Source organism: Rattus rattus, chromosome 18, assembly GCF_011064425.1.
Source record: "Rattus rattus isolate New Zealand chromosome 18, Rrattus_CSIRO_v1, whole genome shotgun sequence".
Lineage (NCBI taxonomy): Eukaryota > Metazoa > Chordata > Mammalia > Rodentia > Muridae > Rattus > Rattus rattus.
Window position 1 is genome coordinate 30,530,126 of NC_046171.1, and position 18,823 is coordinate 30,548,948.

Below are 18,823 nucleotides of genomic sequence, written 5' to 3' on the forward strand. Positions count from 1 at the left end.
AAAGACCAGAGGAAAAAAATGGGGTTGTTGGTTGAATGGTTTGACTTGGGGAACTTTGCCCCATTCATCCATCTATCCATCTATCCATCCATCCATCTATCCATCCATCTATCCATCCATCCACCCACCCACCCATCCATTCATCCATCTACCTGCCCACCCACAACCTATCCATCCACACACTCACTCATCTATCCATACATTTAATCACAATTCATCCATTCATCCATCCTTCCATCCAAATGTGTATGTCTGTTTGTCTATATGTTTGTGTGTAGGTATGTATGTATATTAGCATGCATGCATGAATACTTGTGGAGCTGACTGTGACAGAGGTCAGGCCCAGCCAGTGTGTGGGTGTATGAATGTTTGAATGTGTATATGTCTGTGCATATTTGCCTCTCTGGTTCACACAGTTAACCAGTTTACCCAGAGAGGTTTCTGGCTGATTCACCAGAGAAAGGAGCACTGGCAATAAATCTTTTCTTTTTATTTTTTTTTAAGATTTACTTATTTATTTTATGTACATGAGTACACTGATGCTGTCTTCAGACACACCAGAAGAAGGCATCAGATATCATTACAGATGGTTGTGAGCCACCGTGTGGTTGCTGGGAAGTGAACTCAGGACCTCTGGAAGAGCAGCCAGTGGTTCTTGACCACTGAGCCATCTCTCCAGTCCCCTTTTCCCTTACCCCCTGCTGTTTCATGGTGAGGTGCTAAACAGTTCCTCACCTCAGAGGACCTCAGACAGGCAGGTCAGCTACTTCAGAGTAGTGACTTAGACTTAAGACAGGCAGGCTAGCTACTGACGCTACTAAGTGATTTAGACTTAAGACAGTAAACGTTTTATTATTACACATCACTCCTAAATATCTCAGAAGAATAAGTCTTGCCCCCACCAATGCTCTTCCCCCTCTGCTGCCTCAAGAAAAACCAAGAAGGAAGATCCGCTGGAGCTAGCCCCTGGCAGATGGTGGCTTAATTTAGATGTCAGTTTAAAGCTAATTAATCCTAAAAAGTGTGCCACATTTCCTAATAGCAGAAGTGTGACATTTTTATCTGTGAATGTGAGCTCTGTGCTGAGGCCCATTTTTAGAGCGGGATATCTACCTGCCTCTCAGAAGTCACAGCCCTGTGACATCAGCCAACCTGTGCTGCCTTTGTTCATTTCCATTCTAGTTCCAGGTGTCTGTAGCAATTACCTCAGTCCCTGAGGCTGCAAACGTTTGAAAAAATTTTTACTTGTGGCAAATGGCCCAAAAAGCCACTCACTGAATTAAAGAAAGATAGACAAGTCACTTTTACCAAACTCCCAGCCCCCTTTAAAACTTGGAAGAGACAACAACTGACGGTCCACATTTTATGATTTATGTGCCAAACGGGCAGATGTTGAGAGCCTGAATCCCGTTTCATTAATTCCCCAATAATGGCTTCTCCTAACCCCAAGTGCACCATCCTGGGGGACGCTACCTACACTTATTGTTAGAAAGAAAGGTTAAGAAGTTAACCGAGAAGGAAGGCCCAAGCAAGGAGGCTTGAATCTCACTTAGAAGGGGGAATAAAATAGTCATAAGAGGCAGATGGAGGGTGGGAGCTGGAAGGGAGAAGTTTTGGGGAGGGGAATGGGAGGGTTCAGGATCAGGGGTGAAGAAGGACAAGAGAAATGGATAGATGGCCATGAAGATGAATGGAAATCTGCAACTGACAGGGGTGAGGAAGGCCATCTCCAGGATGAGAGACCTGGGATAATGGAGGCGCCCAAGAATCAATGGAGGTGCCCTTAACACAACGTTGGGGATATGTAACCTGAGAAAGCTACCTCTGGTAGCTAGCCAGGAACCCCAGTAAGGTAATATAGACACCAAAAAAAGTCCATCAAGCTACTCTTGCAATCACAAAAAACAGGGACTTTTGATGTTGGCTTCTGAACTTGCTCTATCTAGAATACATCTTGTTATACATCTCACTATACAATGTAAAACCACATTTTCTGTACATATTCTACAGGAAACCGGCCAACAGCTGAATAAGATATAGTTCAATTTGCACGTTAGTCCATAATTTACGCTGCCTCCTAGGTGGCACATTAAAGGCTATCTTCTAAGAAACCTCATTAGTTACTTGAATTCATGCATACATTTTTCTTCCCTAAATGTGGAGACTTTCACAACACTACAGCTAATAGAGTGAGCTTGTTTCCAGTGTCTGTTTTCTATCTGCATGTGCATTCACGCTCACAGTATTTGCTTTTTCTTAGTCTTAGTTCTAGTTTTATGGGGTTTGTTTCATGGATTTAATTTCCTGATTATCTGTAATGTGTTTGGAGAATAATGTTGAGGCTTCACTCAATACAAGAAGCTATTATTCCATAGGAACATGGAAATCGACACTTTATTGTTTGTAATTTATTGTTTGTGCTATGTAATTAACTTTTGTTACCTATTTAAACATATCATCCATGCTTTTTCTGAACTATGGTTAGAAAAATATTTAGAAATAATTGTACAGTTACTTTGAAATGCTCAAACATAGAAATGCTATCAGACTTTTCTGATCCCACAGCCATACATGCAACCCTCATTAAACTCAGTAGCTCATAAGAAATGAAAAAGATGTGACACTAGGACTTGTTGGAAAGCAGTTCAGAGGGAACAATTCTATAGCCCATTCTGGAGTAGAACCCTCAGGAATGACTAAATGAAAGGCTCACACACTATTAGAAAACAAGATACGAGAAACAGACCTAGTTGGAAGCAGTGGGTTCCTGGGGACAAGTTCTATGGTAATGACTTTTCCCGAGCCCTTCCATGGCCCCTCTGCCTCCTCAGGGCCAGGAGGTTACAGCTCTGCTCTGCCATGCCTTTTGCCAGGCTGTTCTGCCCAGCACAGGGCAGAAACAGTGGAGCCGCAGCCAGCGGCTTGGATGGAGGAGTCGGACGCCTCTGAATGAAGCGGATCCTTACACGGATCGTCTGAGCAACTCCGACCGGCCCCCAACTCCAGCAGGATATAAACTTTGCAGAATTGACTTTAAGCACAAAAGAACTTGAAAGAAAGGCTAAATATTATTTTTCTTTATTAAGAGAATGATGCTGATACGATTATTATGAAGCTAATTTAGGGACTCAACTGAGGGCAGAATACTATAAATACCTTCACATGCACACTTAAAATAATTGTGGGAGTCATTAAGTATTATCCCATCGAGGCCAAGAGCATACTGGCGAGATGTCAGAGACACGCACAATGTCAAGGCTTAGCACATCTAAGCTGTACACTTAAAGTTGGTTGAGATGGGAAGTTTATGTTATATGTATGTGGTCATATTTAACAGTAAAATATACTTGAGTAGCTATAGCTTCTGTCTGTGGGTGTAAGGCAGGCACTGAGTTAGAAGTAGACATATGCCTACTTCAAGTTAGTACAATCATGGTGTCAGAACCAGCTACGCCAACATGGCTGCCTCAACATGACCTGCTTAGCGTGACAGACACAATGTAGACATGCCAATATGGAAGGAAGCACTCCCAAGACCCCAACCCTCGAGAAGGGCTATAGGCAACTAAGGCAGCTGAGAGCAGGAACACCCAGCTAGTTATCCAATAGAACATGCTCAGCCCTAAGAACATACATGTACAAGTAATACAAAGAATAAGCAGATTTTGTGTGTGTGTGAGTGTGTGTGTGAGTGTGTGTGTGTGTGTGTCTGTGTGTGAGTGTGTGTACACATAAATGGTTGCAGGGAAGAGGGAAATGACATAATCATACTATAGTCACAAAACAATTACTAAACAATAAAAGAAAGGCCTTGACATTCATTTCATGGAGAATTCCAGAGACCCCCCCCCAAAAAAAAAAAAATCAAGCCTCTTCCACAAAGTCAAAAACACAGTAGATTAGGCTGCCAGTGACGCTCACTGTCTTTGAATGAACTTTTCCTACCTACAACAACAATTTTGAGTTTCCTAGAATATATCTACAATTTAAATGTGCTTTAAGTAAGGGTTGTTTATTGTTGCTGGCCATGTTGAATATTGGTTGCTTCTGAGCGGATGAGAGGAGCAGTGATTTTCTAAAAAACTTAAAGGAAAAATACCTTGGGAAGAAAAGCATTTGGCCTTTTGGAAGCATCTGCTATTCTTGGAAGTTTTTAATTCAAGTCATTTTTCTGTATAGAAAATGTGAAATCTAATAGGTCAAGGTTGACGAGATTAAGCCCATACTGTATAGCTGTTCTGTTTTAAAATGAAATTTAAAATTTTAAGGTATGAGAAATGTTAAGCCCAATTAAAAATTTCAGGTCAGCATGCACTCACTATAAACACAATGTTCTGAATCAAAACCAGTTATGTCTTGAATGCTTGTCAACACGTGGATCATCCAATGGAGAAACAGACTGCAACACTTTACTGAGTTCATAGAGCACAGCAATTCCAGCTGTTACCAGGGGATTATAAACATTTCCACTAAGTTCATAAAGAAGAAGAATCCTTTTCAATGTAGAGAACTCTAATACACAAAAGATATGTAATTGTACACTATGCAATGTTAGGAATTGAGTCTTTTAAAATTATCCAGCAATGGTTATGGGGGCGGGGAGGGACAGAATACCAGCAATATTAACACACGACAGCACGTAACCAAGAGCCGGTTTAGCTGTACTCGTGAAAGAATACTGATCCAATCCTTTGAATGCAGGAGATAATGTTTCGATGTTTAATGATTACTTTAAGTATATGGATGTTTTGCCTGCATGTTTGTCTGTATACTGTGCACCTGATGCCTTGGAAGTCAGCAAAGAGCTTGAGATCCCCTGGGACTAGAGCTGCAGGCGGTTCTAAGTCACATGGGTGCTCTGAAGAGTAGCAATGCTCTTAACCACTTAGCCACCCACTCAATCCCTATGGAATCTTAAAGAAAATAAATATGCTAAATTACTTTGCAAAGTAAAACTCTTAAATAAATGTAAAAAGGCCAGATCACTGAAACACTAGCTGTGGACAGTACCTTCTCTTAAGGAAGTATCAACACTGGATGGAAGTCAAGACAAAGCAGAAAGACTTCATCTTTAAACCCGAATACACATGTCCTATATAGTGACTATTACCACAGCCACAGGTGACTACTCATTAAATTACAATGTTCAAGCTGCTTCTTAGGCAGACTGTGTAATATTATATATCTGGTAGGTAGATTACAGAAGAAACAATTTAAAAACTGCCCACAACTAGCAACAGAAGATTCTAATCATCTAAGACGACTCCCTTTCTTCTACACAGACAAGAAACCCAATGTGAAAATTATCCTTTCAACTAGTTCCTTTTGGAGACATTGTTTCTGTTGTGACAAGGTGACTGCAGGGATCTCCCAGCTTCTAGGCACCATGCCTTCTTTCCGTCTCCTCTTACATATCATTTTTCTAGGTGGGTTTACTAACAAACCCCAAAGACAAGCTGTGAGCTACTTTCCCACATGGTCAACAGTCAGGAAGAGCAAGTGTTCGGAAACCTTAGCAGCAATCCGAGTGATCTGGGGGCAAAGATTTGAGTTCCCGTGTTTTTAAGTAAGAATTACTGTACACACTGTCCTGCTCTCCCCTTAGTTGTACCTTGTCAAGCATTTCACATATGTGGATGGAATCATGTCTTGGCTTCTTTCACTTTGAATAAGGCTTTTATTCATGTTGGTTCATGCGCCTACAGTCTGTTCGTCTGTACCTGTATGTGGCTAGTAGTATTTCATTCTACATAGTTTATCCACTATCTGGTAACGAGCTGTTTGCAGTTCAGAGGGATGAGAAATAAAGCTGCTAAAAACCATGTTTGTACAGGGCCTTTTTTTGCATATATATATCAAAGTACTCGAGCATATTTATTTCATTTACATACATTTCTTATGAAATTAGTTTTAAGTTAGCATACCGAGTCATGGTGGGCTTCATTATTTTCAAATACATGTGACAATTACACTTTGACCTAACTGTCTCCTCCCTCCCTGCCTGCCATGTGCCTCGTGCTGCGCCCCTCCTGGTAGCCTAGGTCCCCTCAGCTTTCATGTCACGTGCCTTCCATTCTCCTCTTCCTTTCTACTCTGCAACATTTCTTCTTCCCTTCCCTCATGAGGAAAAACATGTAGTATTTATCCTGGAGTCTGGCTTATTTTGCTTAACATAATGATTTTCAGTTCTATTCATTTTCCTGTAAATGTCATAATTCATTTTTCACTGTGGCTAAATAAAATTCCACTGTACATAGGTAGTTCTCTGCATTCATTCATCTATTGATGGACTTCCATTTCCAAAGACTGAGTAGTGCAGTGATAAATATGGTGTGTAACTGTCTTCACTGTACAGGAATCCTTTAAGTATATACCCAAGAAAGGTATGGCTGGGTCATAGGGGTCTTCATATTTGTCCTTTTTCAAACTCGTTTTGGTGAGTCTAGCTTCTGTGCCTTTCTTTGAAAGTTTAATCAGTCATCAAGTGGTTAGAATTTTGCCTGGAACAGCGTGGAGTCGATAGACTGCTTTCAGAAGAATCTACGTCCTAATAATCTTTCCTACTGACCAGTAAAGGAAGCCTGTCTCCTTGGTCTTCTGATGCTTTATGGTTTCCGGGTATAATCTTACAAGAAATTTTACTAAATTTATCTCTATTGCACTTGATTAATCTTTCAAAATCCCCATACTTGAGGTGCCCCGAGGACACATAGAGCTTTTATAGGAGAACTGAGTAGAGTGCAGTGTTGGAAGAGCAGCATAAACTGCCCTGAGAGAGCTAAGTCAGCCTCCTTGGTGATCTGAATGAGGATGACCCCATACACCAGTCGGTGGACTGTTTAGGAAGGATTAGGGGGTGTGGCCTTGAGGGAAGAGGTGTGTTACTGAGGCCCCGAGGATCCTGGCTACTTCTCCAACTCCATGTCTGCCTGGCACCATGCCCCCAGACTAAGGCTCTGCAGCTGTAAGCAAGCCCCAGTTAAACGCTGGTGTTTCCTCACAGAAATATAAAAGTAATTAAGGCAGTCTACATTTATACTTTACTTTTAACCTTTCTTTTTAAAAACAATCCACTTTCATTTCCTTATGCACATCTGTATTCTAATAGATAAACCTGTGAACTTGAAGATGGTTGATAATCCCTGAGTATACCAGCAAGGGTCTCGTTTTCTGTGGATTTGTACGGAACGACCTCTCTACTTCCACGCTTTACAGAAGAGAAGGCTTACCCAGCCTTAGCAACACTTATGGTTTGTTGCTCCATTGCTTCATGGATGCTGGTCCTGTCATGTTCTTTGAGGCTGTTAAATTCGTCAATACAGCAGAGACCAGCATCTGCAAGCACCAGGGCCCCAGCCTCTAGATTCCATTCTCCGGAGTCTTTCACAGCCGTCACTGTCAGACCTGAGGAGACAAGTGAGTTATGTTAAATCTTAGTTCCCAAGGAATATACATAGTCAAGTTTCCCATTTGCTCTCAGAATGGACAGTGTCAGGACGCTAAGTCAAAAGACCTCAGAAGTACTCCTGTTGTATAGATGATCTGTACGTGTTCCTGCTCAAATGGAAGGGACCCCGGGACTCAGAAACCCAGAAACCATACAGCTCTCAAGGGAAAAGGTATCCCAGTAAAAGGGCATCCTGAGACATGGGAGCTCAGGAACCACACAGCTCCGAGAGGAAACTCCTTCTCTTGTCTTCTCTTCATTGTTTCTTCATTTTCTTCTTGGCTTCTTCTGATAAGAGAGTCACACCAGGCAGGGAATCTCATGAAAGAGACTTATAGGAGGGTCCAGGGTATGTAGGGACAAATCCAGAGATGGCTGTACTCTGCTCCCGGGAGTGGGCAGCAGGGAATTGCCAAAGAGTATTGCTTACATAGGATTTCTTAGGTGGTGGAACTTTTTAAGGGCAGAGATTTTTATTGAGGATTGGTAGGATTTTGAGTCCTGAGTTTGGGGAGCTCAGGGATTGAGGGGTTCCCTGCTTAGGGACTGGCATCTTGGTTTTTACCCCTTTTCCTTGCATTGGGCCCATGGGTTAGAGTGGGAAGTACATCCAGCTGCGGCCGGCTTTGCTGAGGTGCCATCTCTGTGGGGCTGCTGGGGTGTGTGGGGTGGACAGCTCCTGTGATGGCAGTAGGCTAAGGCAGGAAAGGTCCAGCTCTTGAAGGGCTGCTCCTGCTGAGGCAGAAAGGAGATATGCCACTGTGGACAGCTCCTGTGATGGCTGCAGGCTGAGGGATGTCCTGGCGCTGCCATTTTGACAGGAGCTGCCGTTTTTGACACCTTGGGTAGGGTCATCTTACTGAGGTCACAGACTGGGGTGGGAAGGAGGGGCTGGACACCACAACACTTTGATGGGTTTTGTGGCATGCCACTTAGGGACTTCCTCCTTTCCCCCTTTGTTTATTATCTAGCATTGGTTAGAAAGGAATGATGGTTTTGAAAGGGACAGCATTATTCTCAGACTGCTTCCTGCTAATCCTTGGGGAAAGTTTGATTCTCTCAGGATATAATTGGGTGTTGTAGGCCTTTGGCTCTGTAACTAGGGGTCAGTAATCCTGTAATTACCAGTGGTTAAAAGTCTGATTAGAAATCTTTTAATTTGTTTTTAGAGAAGTTTAGGTAAGAAGTTAATAAGGCAGAGTATAATTAGCAGGATTAAGAAAATGAGGAAAGGGCTGGAGAGATGGCTCAGTGGCTAAGAGCACTGACTGCTCTTCCAGAGGTCCTGAGTTCAATTCCCAGCAACCACATGGTGGCTCACGACCATCTGTAATGAGATCCGATGCCGTCTTCTGGTGTGCCTGAAGACAGCTACAGTGTACTCATATACACAAAATAAATAAATCTTAAAAAAAAAAAAAGAAAAAGGAGAAGGGGGTTAAAAAGGACAGCATCTAACTTCATACTGGTCTGCCAATGATCACTGGCCAGAGACAGGGAGTTTTTCCTTATGTTTTTGGAGATCAGTCTGTCTGGAATGTTCAATTTTATCTTTTATTATACCCCATTGCTTAACATAAAAGTGGCATTCCTTCCAAGGAAGAGACAAAGACCACTCCTTCTTGCTGTGCGTAGACCAGGTGACATGCAGAGGTTAAGGTCTCGAAGGATGGTGTGCGAGGGAAGAGGGGTCAGTGTCATCAGCGGGTGACATCAGGGTCGTGCGCACTTCTGAGGAACCTTGGACCATTTCTTTCACCATGGGGTTGAGAGAGTGGAATAAGTCCCCTCTGTACTTTGACTGTGCCTGATAGGCAGCTGTGGTTAAGTGCTATAGTCAGGTTTACCGATGACCCCAGCTCCCATCTGGGGTGACATGGGTCCTTAATCAGAATATAAAAGATTTTTTGATCATTTGTTTGTGCAGTGATAGAAACATGCCAATTTTAGCCACTTGGACTGTATTGTGGCCAAGCTGCTTGTGGTAACAGTGAAACTTTAACAAAATCTGAGTCTGTGGAGGAAGAGGAAGGGTTACAAAACAAGATCTGCTGAAGGTAGCTTCTAGAAGCTCCAAGTGAGAGCTGAGAGACAAAGAAGTCCAGGAGAGCATGGGGCAGCTTGAGACTTCCAGAGCAGAGCTAAGTGACATGAGACACACGGTCACAGAGGCCCACCCAGATGGCACAAGGAAGCTGTGGGGCTTCTCAGACAGCTCCTAGGAGTCTCAATAGACAGAGAGGAGGAAGTGTTTTAGTAATAGAGAGTTGCTCACATGGTGAAGATCTGAAGACCAAAGTAGGCCCCAGGAGCCAGAGAAAGACTCCTTACTGAGTGGGCAAGGAGAAACAAATGGTTAGAACATGTTGGGGGAAGAAGCTGCTAGAAAGGCAAACTTTGGAACCAAATATGACAGTTGCCAGAAGCCATGAACAATGATCTGTGTATACTTAAGGGAGTCAAGACAGTAAGTTGAGATGGTTTGAGATGTTGAGACAAGGACATGGCTGGAAGTGTAGCATCCTTTACTATTTCTACTTGAAGGGAGAGAACTCTGGAAGGGGTAGTGTAGGAGACCCTCGTATATCAGGAGATAGTGTAGGTGATGAAAAGAGAAGACAGTAGCAAGTGACTCAAAGTTTAACCCAGAGCTCGCAGACAAGATGTCCATCCTTGTATAGTGTGGTCTAATTTCTGAGGGGCAAAGGAACATCCCAGCTGGTGACCCCAGACTCTGAGAGCATAACCTTGCATTTCAGTGACATGGAGAGAGAAGACACAGAGAGAGAAGACACGGAGAAAGAAGACATGGAGAGAGAAGGGCGAGTTAGGTCTGGGTGGTGTGGAGCTGGAACATGGAGGAAGAGCCTGCTGAAGTCTATGAAATGGCTCGGAGTGGTTCATGAGGAGGGGCCATGGGCCGCCTGACATAAGGGACAAGTGAGAAGAGAGTAAGAGGAAATCCAAGAGTATAAGACACCATCCCTAGGAATGATAGAATTTCATCCTTGGTGGTGAGGAATGTGGGTGACTGGATTAGATGTTTTCTATCTATCTCGGGTAATGGCCTTGTGAGAGTTATAGCTAGTCCCAGATAAGTAGCCTGAGGGGTACACAAGTGGAGCTTAGAGGGTGAGACCCTACACCCCTGACTGGACAGAGGTGTCTGCCTGGCTACTGTGCTGGGATGGGCTATGAAGGAGGTCATCTACATATTAGATTTAGGAAGTGACAGGGAGTAGGTCAGAGCTAAGAACCTAAGGAAATAAATGTGGGCTTTCCCAGAACCCCGGGGTAGGGCAGTCCAAGTGAGTTGGGTAGAAATGGGTATGTCCTGTCAGCCCAGGTAAAGGCGAAGCTGTTTCGTGACTGGATGCCCAGAGGAGTAGAAAAGGCATCCTTGAGGTCTAGGACAGAGAAATGGTCTCTGAGGAAATCATGGGGAGGAACGTATACTGCCTAGATATACTAAGGGGTGTGGGGACTACTGCAGCCTGTCTCTGAGGTGGGAGAAAGAAAAGCCAGAAAGAATGAAGAGGAAGGGAAGGTACTCTGGGTTGTGGTTTGTTAGTGTGATTAAAAATAGTGGAAGAATTATCTGGTTTGGGCCTCACAGCTAGGAGGAGCTGTTTTACTTTTTAATCAGGATTGGAGTGAGGTCACATGGCAAACCCTAGAAAAGATGGCTGCCAGCCATGTGGCTGCCTCCATCCTGTTAGGGGTCCAATGGCTAACATGGCAACGAGTGCATGTTTCAAGATTTCCTATGTGTTAACACCTTTGTTAAAGATTTTACATGGCTTTAATCATATACCCTAGCAAGCCTGGAAAATTAAACCAAAGCCTCAAAACTAGAGATGAGTAGCAATAGTCCCTGTTGGGAATAGTCTGTCCCTTTGTTTTGCTTTTCTCTCTTTTCTCTGTCACATAGTCAGGTGGCTTGTCTGGTATGGTACAGAGATTTGGGCGGAACCTTTAAACAAGCATGCTTGGGTCTAGAGGAGCTTTTAACTAACTCCAGAGCCAGCTTTTAACTAGAGTGGGGCAGCATAAACAGTCTAATGCCACTTATACCTGAGAGACAGCTGAAATCCTATGAAACAGAATCCAGTAAGATGAGAACAAAGAAGGCTTGGAGACAGGAAATTGTGAGTCTGCCTGACTACAGACCGAGGACACTAGCAGGGAGCTGAGAATTCCCTCAGTGAGGAGTGCTGCAGCTGGCCCACTCCTTGCTTTCTCACCCTCCTGCTAGGCTGGCTTTCTGGCCCCCATTTTACAACAAACTCACAGAGCCACCTATGGTAACTTAGAAGACAGGGCATTCATATTGAATGATGGTTGGGGAGAGACAAACAGGGTCTGGAGAAAAGAGAAACAGGAACTGGGGAATCTCTTTCCATTTCCCAGATCACTGGCAATATTTGTAAAGATCCCAATTAATATTATGATCAAGGATGCTGTTAGGCAGTCATTTGTATTGATTATCTAAGGATATTAAGGTCCAGTTTGATTGGACAGGCAATTTAGGGCCCTTCAGGTTGGGTTTTGGTTATATAGGTTGGGGGTTTTCTAAGAGGCATCCTTTCCATGGATGAGAGAGGGGAAGTGTAATGTCACTGCAGCCTGTAGTCAAGGGCAGCCTCAGACTCAGAGAGGACAGAACCAGGACCAAGCTGCTCAGTGGACTGTCACCACAACTCAATGGGGGTCAGCTTAGCCGGCTAAGCTGAAGAGTCTGGGTGCCTGGGACCAGGATTTTCTCAGAAGCCAGAAGGTGAGAACAAGAACTGAGCTCTTGTAGTGGGTCTCATCCACAGGAATGATTTGGGAATGGAGTCACAAGAGGTGCTGTGAGATAGGCAACTGGAAGGGAAGGTGAGAAAAGAGCACCATGGCCCAGGAGGGTCTAAGAAGCCTGCAGAATGGGAGAATGGGGTCAGGTGAAGAGAGCCAGCCATAGCCTTAAAGACTGTAGCTGGGGCTACCTCTACCTCAACGAGTACCAGAGGAGTACTGGGCGTTCAGTGGTCACTTCCCTGAGGAGTACTGGGCGTTCAGTGGTCACTTCCCAGAGGAGTACTGGGCGTTCAGTGGTCACTTCCCAGAGGAGTACTGGGCGTTCAGTGGTCACTTCCCAGAGGAGTACTGGTTATTCAGTGGTCACTTCCCTGAGGAGTACTGGGCGTTCAGTGGTCACTTCCCAGAGGAGTACTGGGTGGTCACTTCCCTGAGGAGTACTGGGCGTTCAGTGGTCACTTCCCAGAGGAGTACTGGGCGTTCAGTGGTCACTTCCCTGAACTCACAGAAACGTTCACACCCTTACCTAAGTGTCACGGGTGGATGGGATGGGTGTCAAGTGATCAGTGAGCCCGAAGGTGAGACTGCTGCAGGTCAACTAGAGACGGGGGAGCATCAGAGCCCACGACTGGGCAGTGCACAAGCACTGGTGGGTGTCTAGGTGCTAGAAGAACTGAGAAGTGCTTTGAGTCATCTAAACTTGATCTGAGTCCTCTGTCACTCTGGCTACTAGACTGTAAGCACATCTGCTAATATATACATCTACCTCCATTTATTTATCTATAAAACGGAGTAACAGTAGAAAATAGCGAGTTTAAATTCATAAATGGAAAGAGAGGTCTTTAAAAGGAACATGACACATGGTAAGTACTCACAATGGCTATTACTAATAAAATGATGCATTTTTTGGCCAGTTTCACCAAGGTGAGGAAAAAATAAAGAGAAGTCATTAATTGCAAGTATCAAGAATGAAGAAGACATAACTATACATACCTTAAATGAACTAAGAAAAAGAAATATTATAAGCAATTTATAGTATACGTATTAGTGTCGTTATGCAACGTTTACCTTAACTCATATGCCTCATGAGGTATAAAAATTCAAAACTGTTAGAGACAAAAATAAAATATAAAGCTATAAAAATAATAGGCAAAATCACAAGAACCGGGAAGTTCTTTCGTTTTCCAATGCCATATAAGGAGAAGTCACTATTTCATCCAATGAGTATAAGAATGAGTGAATTAAAAAAATTTTTAATCAATCAAAGAAATGGGACAAACACTGGCTAAAGCTGGAAGCCGTCAAGTGGATGCCTAGAATTACAACTTACTTGGCTGAACCTTTGTTTAAAAAAAAAGATACCGATACCTAGACAAAGGGAATGAAGATACCTAGACAAAGGAAACAAAAGCCAGCAAAGCAATAGAAAGGTGGTTGGTGTTTGCTGGAGGCATGAAGTGACAAGCTGGGGCACAAGTCACAGGGGACCGCCACACCTCAGTAAAGCTTTACCTCTATTATAACCTCACAGTGAAGACGTTCTGCTGCCAGCAGGCAGAGAAAAGAGGACCATTTAAAATATACAAGATTGTTCTTAACAAGGCCTATCCTCAGGAAAAACTATTTTACCATAACAATCTACCTGGGAGGGAAAATATGTGATTCCAGCCTCCCTCCCTAATCCCATAGCACCCAAGAGTGTGAACATAGGAAAAGAAAAGTAAGGCCCCAAACTGAGCATTTGAAAAAGACAGAGGCAAGAGACACTGCTCAGGAAATGGCTTCAGAATGTTCCAGCTGCCATGGCTCACCTCCACAGGACAAAGGGCCTTTCCTTTTTTGCGTTAACATTTATAAAAAACTGTAAGGCATGACACCAGGCAGAACCACAATTGGAAGGGACAGAACCACAGAACCACGATCTGAAGGGACTCAACAATCATCAGACTCAGAGTCCTATTTGGCAGAGCCAATGAAATTATCCAACGGGAGTTGGAACAATTGCATGACTAATACACAAAGGCTTTAATGCCACTAAACAAACAGAGAAGCAGAGAGATACAATCTAAGAAACAGAGAACGTAACCATAAGCAGTGTCCATTAAGGAATATTGAGCTACTGTAAAAGCAAGCATATCCTAAACTGCATGGTTCAATGACAAGACTCTCCGGAGAAATTAAAAATCATTCAAACTAAGTGGAAATGAAAGCACAACTTATAAACACCTACAAGCAATACAAAGAGGTGCACTTAAGATACCACTGACTGACATGGTTAGGAGAAAAAATAATCTAAGCTTCCACGTTAGAAAGCCAAACGGTGAGCTACACCATATCCAATGTAAGCATAAATATAAACCAGGATAAAAATTAATGAAATTGGAAACATAAAATCAAAAGAAAAAATCAAAACCAGAAGCTGAATCTTAGGGAGAGAAAAAAAAAATCAATGAAATTGTTAAACCTCTAAGCAGAATAAGAAGGAAAGGAAGAGGGGAAGTATCATATAGACATGAAAGAACAATATGGAGGGATTATGGGCAATTCTATACCCACAGATTTGATAACTTGAATGAAATGAACCAATTCCTTTAACAATACAATCCACCATAATGTTAAAGAATAGAGTCAATCTGCATGATCAGTACCTACTAACAGTTTTACATTACAACATTCCCAAACAGGAAGCTCTAGGATCAAGTGGTGCATCTGACTAAACACTTAAAGAAGCAATTGTGTGAGTCCTCTACAATCTTTCCCAAAAGACCAAGGCAGAAAGAGTGCTGCTTAGCTAATGCGAAGGCCAGGCATATTGCCTATAAAAATCAGACTAAGCTATACAGGAAAAGTACAGGCCATCATCTCTATAAAGATGCCAACATTTTCAACAAAATACTGGCACACAAAGTCAATGTAAACAAACAAAATAAACATAATTTTATATCATCACAAAGAGACATTTATCTCTCATAGGCAAGGATGATTCAACATTCAAAAATCAGTTGATGTATAATCACATCAACAGTTTACTGAAGAAATAAAAATCACATGAGTATGTGATTTTTATCAATAGATAAAGCAACAGCAATTTCAATCCAACAGCCATTCAAACAACAACAAAAACAACTCCTAGGAAACTTGAAGTAGGAAGAAATTCCTTAGCTTGATAAAGATCATCTTAAGAAACAAAGCTCTACAAATAACATCGAGACAGTGGTGAGAGGCTTGCAGCTTTGGTTGACAAGACTAGGAACAAGCCCACACTGTCCCTTACCGCCATTGCCTTTTAACACTATACAGGAAGTTCTAGCTATTGTCATGAGACAGGAAAAGGAAAAGAGTAAAGACCAGTGAAGAATGCAAAACCAACAGGACATACTGTGTGAGCCTTTAATCCCAGCTGTGGGAGGCAGACACAGGTAGATTTCTTTGAGTTAGAAGCCAGTCTGGTTGGCCTACTTAGAGCAGTGGTTCTCAACCTGTGCACTACGGCCCCTTTTGGGGGTCACACGTCAGATATCCTGCTTATCAGATATTTACATTATGATTCTTAACAGTAGCAAAATAACAGTTATGAAGTAGCAACGAAATAAATCTATGGTCGGATAATATGAGGAACTGTATTAAAGGATAATATGATGAATGTATCAAAGGATAATATGAGGAACTGTATCAAAGGGCCACAGCATTGGGAAAGTTAAGAACAACATTGACATACAGAGTTCCAGGATAGCCAGGCCTACAAAGAGAGACCCTGTCTTAAGAAAGCAAACAAGCAAGTGAGGGAGGGAGGGGAAAGAGAGAAACTCAATGAAAAATTAGTATAGGCTAGAGGAAGAGAACAGAAAGCCCATTTAAATAATTTATTACTCTTTGGTATCAAAATTAATAGAATGAAACAAAGACTAGTCTTTTCAATAAGTGGTTGGAACAACTGAACAGCTGCATGTAAAACAAGAAATCTAAGTATCTGGGTATAGATCTTACAGTTTTTACAAAGATTAACTCAAAATGTATAGACTTAAATATGAGACATGAAACTAGGAAACTAGAAAACAGTAATGTGCGACTCTTGAGATTTAAAATTATAGGGCTGGTGTGGTGGTGCACACCTTAAATCTCAGCTCCTGGGAGGCAGAGGCAAGCAGATCTCTGAGTTGAAGGCCCCTGTGGTCTACATAAAAAGTTCCTGAGTAGCCAGGGCTGTACAGTGAAGTATGCACAAAACAACACAACGAGAAGAACCAGGTAACAGACCTGAATGTTTATCTCACTATAAAGACAGACTGACAACAAGATATTCAGCAATAATTAGCCAAATGTCAATTAACAGTGAGATGGCATTATAATCCGTCAGAGTGACTGAAATTCAAAGCAGTGACAACTCCAAGTTATGCCAAAACAGCAGCAACTCATTGCGATTGGAACTGGAGAAAATTGGTGCAACGACACTGGAAGACGATGCGGTGACAGCTTAGACACTCTTACCATGCACACCAGCAATGTCAGGTGCCGGTGTTTACCTTAAGGATGTGAAAACCTACACTCATGAGAACCTGCTCACAGTGGCTTATGGAAGACATACTTAGAATTGCTGGATTGGAAAAAAATCAGTATGTTTTCAGAAGGTAGATGGTAAACTATAATGTATCAGAAAATAGAATAGCATCGCCGCTTGAGGGTCAAGCAATGAAAAGACACAGAGGGACTTTAACTGCATCCTGCTAGGTAAAGAAGCTGAGAAAGACTACAAACTGTATGACTACCAAACTCTCGAGAACTCTGGAGAGAGGGAAAGGATCAGCGGTTAAATGTTAGAGAGTGGGAGGGATAAATAGGCAGAGCACAGAGGAGGTGGGGAGAAAAGCTGTTCTGTGGAAGAAACCTACGCGATTGTTAAAACCTCACGACATAAACAAGAGTGAACTGCAGCAACAAGTATGGGTTTAAACGATAAAGGTGTGCATGTGGGTTAGAACAGGGGGGCTGACGGGAAGAATATATGTGCATAGGTAGGTGCCCGGAAATAGACTGGTACTGTATTTTTCGTTCAATCCTGTTGAATTCCTAATACCCCTCTAAAAATAAAAGAGAAATATGTGACTGTAAAGCTTTCATAAATACGACATGGGAAGAAAAATGGTAAGTTGATTTTCATTAACATTAAGATAGTGGGATGGAGAGATGGCTCAGTGGTTAGGAGCACGGACCAACAATTACTGGTCAATAATATCTCTCAATATCAATGGTCTCAATCCCCCCAAAAAAGTCACAGACCAAACCCAGGGCCTTGCGCTTGCTAGGCAAGCGCTCTACCACTGAGCTAAATCCCCAACCCCGACATTTCAATTCTTAACATCTATGCCCCAAACACAATGGCACCCAAATTTGTAAACAAAACACGACTACAGCTTAAATCACATACTGACCTTTACACACTGAGAGTGGGAAATGTCACCACCCCTCTCTCACCAATGAACATGTCATCTAGACAGAAAGTGACCAGAGACATCCTGGAGCCAATAGATGTTACAAACCAAACGGACCTAGCCTATTTACAGAACATTTCACTTAAACATAAAAGAATATACCTTCCTCTCTGCACCTCATGGAACTGGCTCCAAAACTGACCACATCCTTGGACATGAAGCAAGTCTCAAAAGATAAAAGAAAATGGAAAAAACCCTTTGCATCCTAACAGACAGAAACAACAGTAAGCCTATGAACTCGTGGAAACTGAGCAACTCTCTCCTGAATGAAAAATGGGTTAAGACAGAAATAGAGAAATGCAAGACTTTCTAAGATTGAGTGAAAATAGTTACGCGACATACCCAGATTTATGGGACATGATGAAGGCTGTGCTACGAAGGGAGTTCATAGCACTAAGGACCTACATTCAAACAAAGCAACACAAAACCTGTGACATTTCATATGCATAACAGCACATCTGAAAGGTCTAGAACAAAAAGACACAAACAAACTGAAAGAAAAAATCTGCATGATCATCTCATTAGATGCAGAAAAGGCCTGTGACGAAACCCAACTTGTTGTCATGACAGAAGTCCTAGAGAGATTAGAGATACAGGGACATTCCCAACATAACAAGGGCAGCCTGAAGCAAGCCCATAGCCAACATCGAAGTAAGTAGAGAGGAACTCAAAGGGATCCCACTAAGTCAGGGACAATACATGGTTGCCTACTCTCTCCATAACTACTCAATATAACATTTGAAGTTTTAGCTAGAGTAATAAGATAACTGAAGGAAATCAAGGGGATACAAACTGGAAAGGAAGAATTCAATGAGACACCCCGCCCCCAAATCACCACTGGGAAACCCCTGCGGCTGATACACACTTTCATCAAAGTAGCTGGATACGAAATTGACATGCACAAATCAGTAACCAGTTAGTATAAAAATGAAAAGCAAGGGGTTGGGGATTTAGCTCAGTGGTAGAGTGCTTGCCTAGGAAGCGCAAGGTCCTGGGTTCGGTCCCCAGCTCCGAAAAAAAAAACAAAAAAAACAAAACAAAACAAAAAAAAAAAACAAAATGAAAAGCAAAACTGAGAAAAAAATAA

At 42.5% G+C, this 18,823-nt stretch overlaps 1 protein-coding gene across 1 annotated transcript in view; it reads right to left on the minus strand.

Moving 5' to 3' along the window:
• The window catches only part of Mcm9 (minichromosome maintenance 9 homologous recombination repair factor), a 73,732-nt gene that overhangs the window by 14,036 nt on the left and 40,873 nt on the right, over positions 1-18,823 (minus strand). Inside the window, 1 exon segment of the mRNA XM_032888289.1 lies at positions 7,230-7,404. Coding sequence (XP_032744180.1) covers positions 7,230-7,404 — 175 coding nt within the window.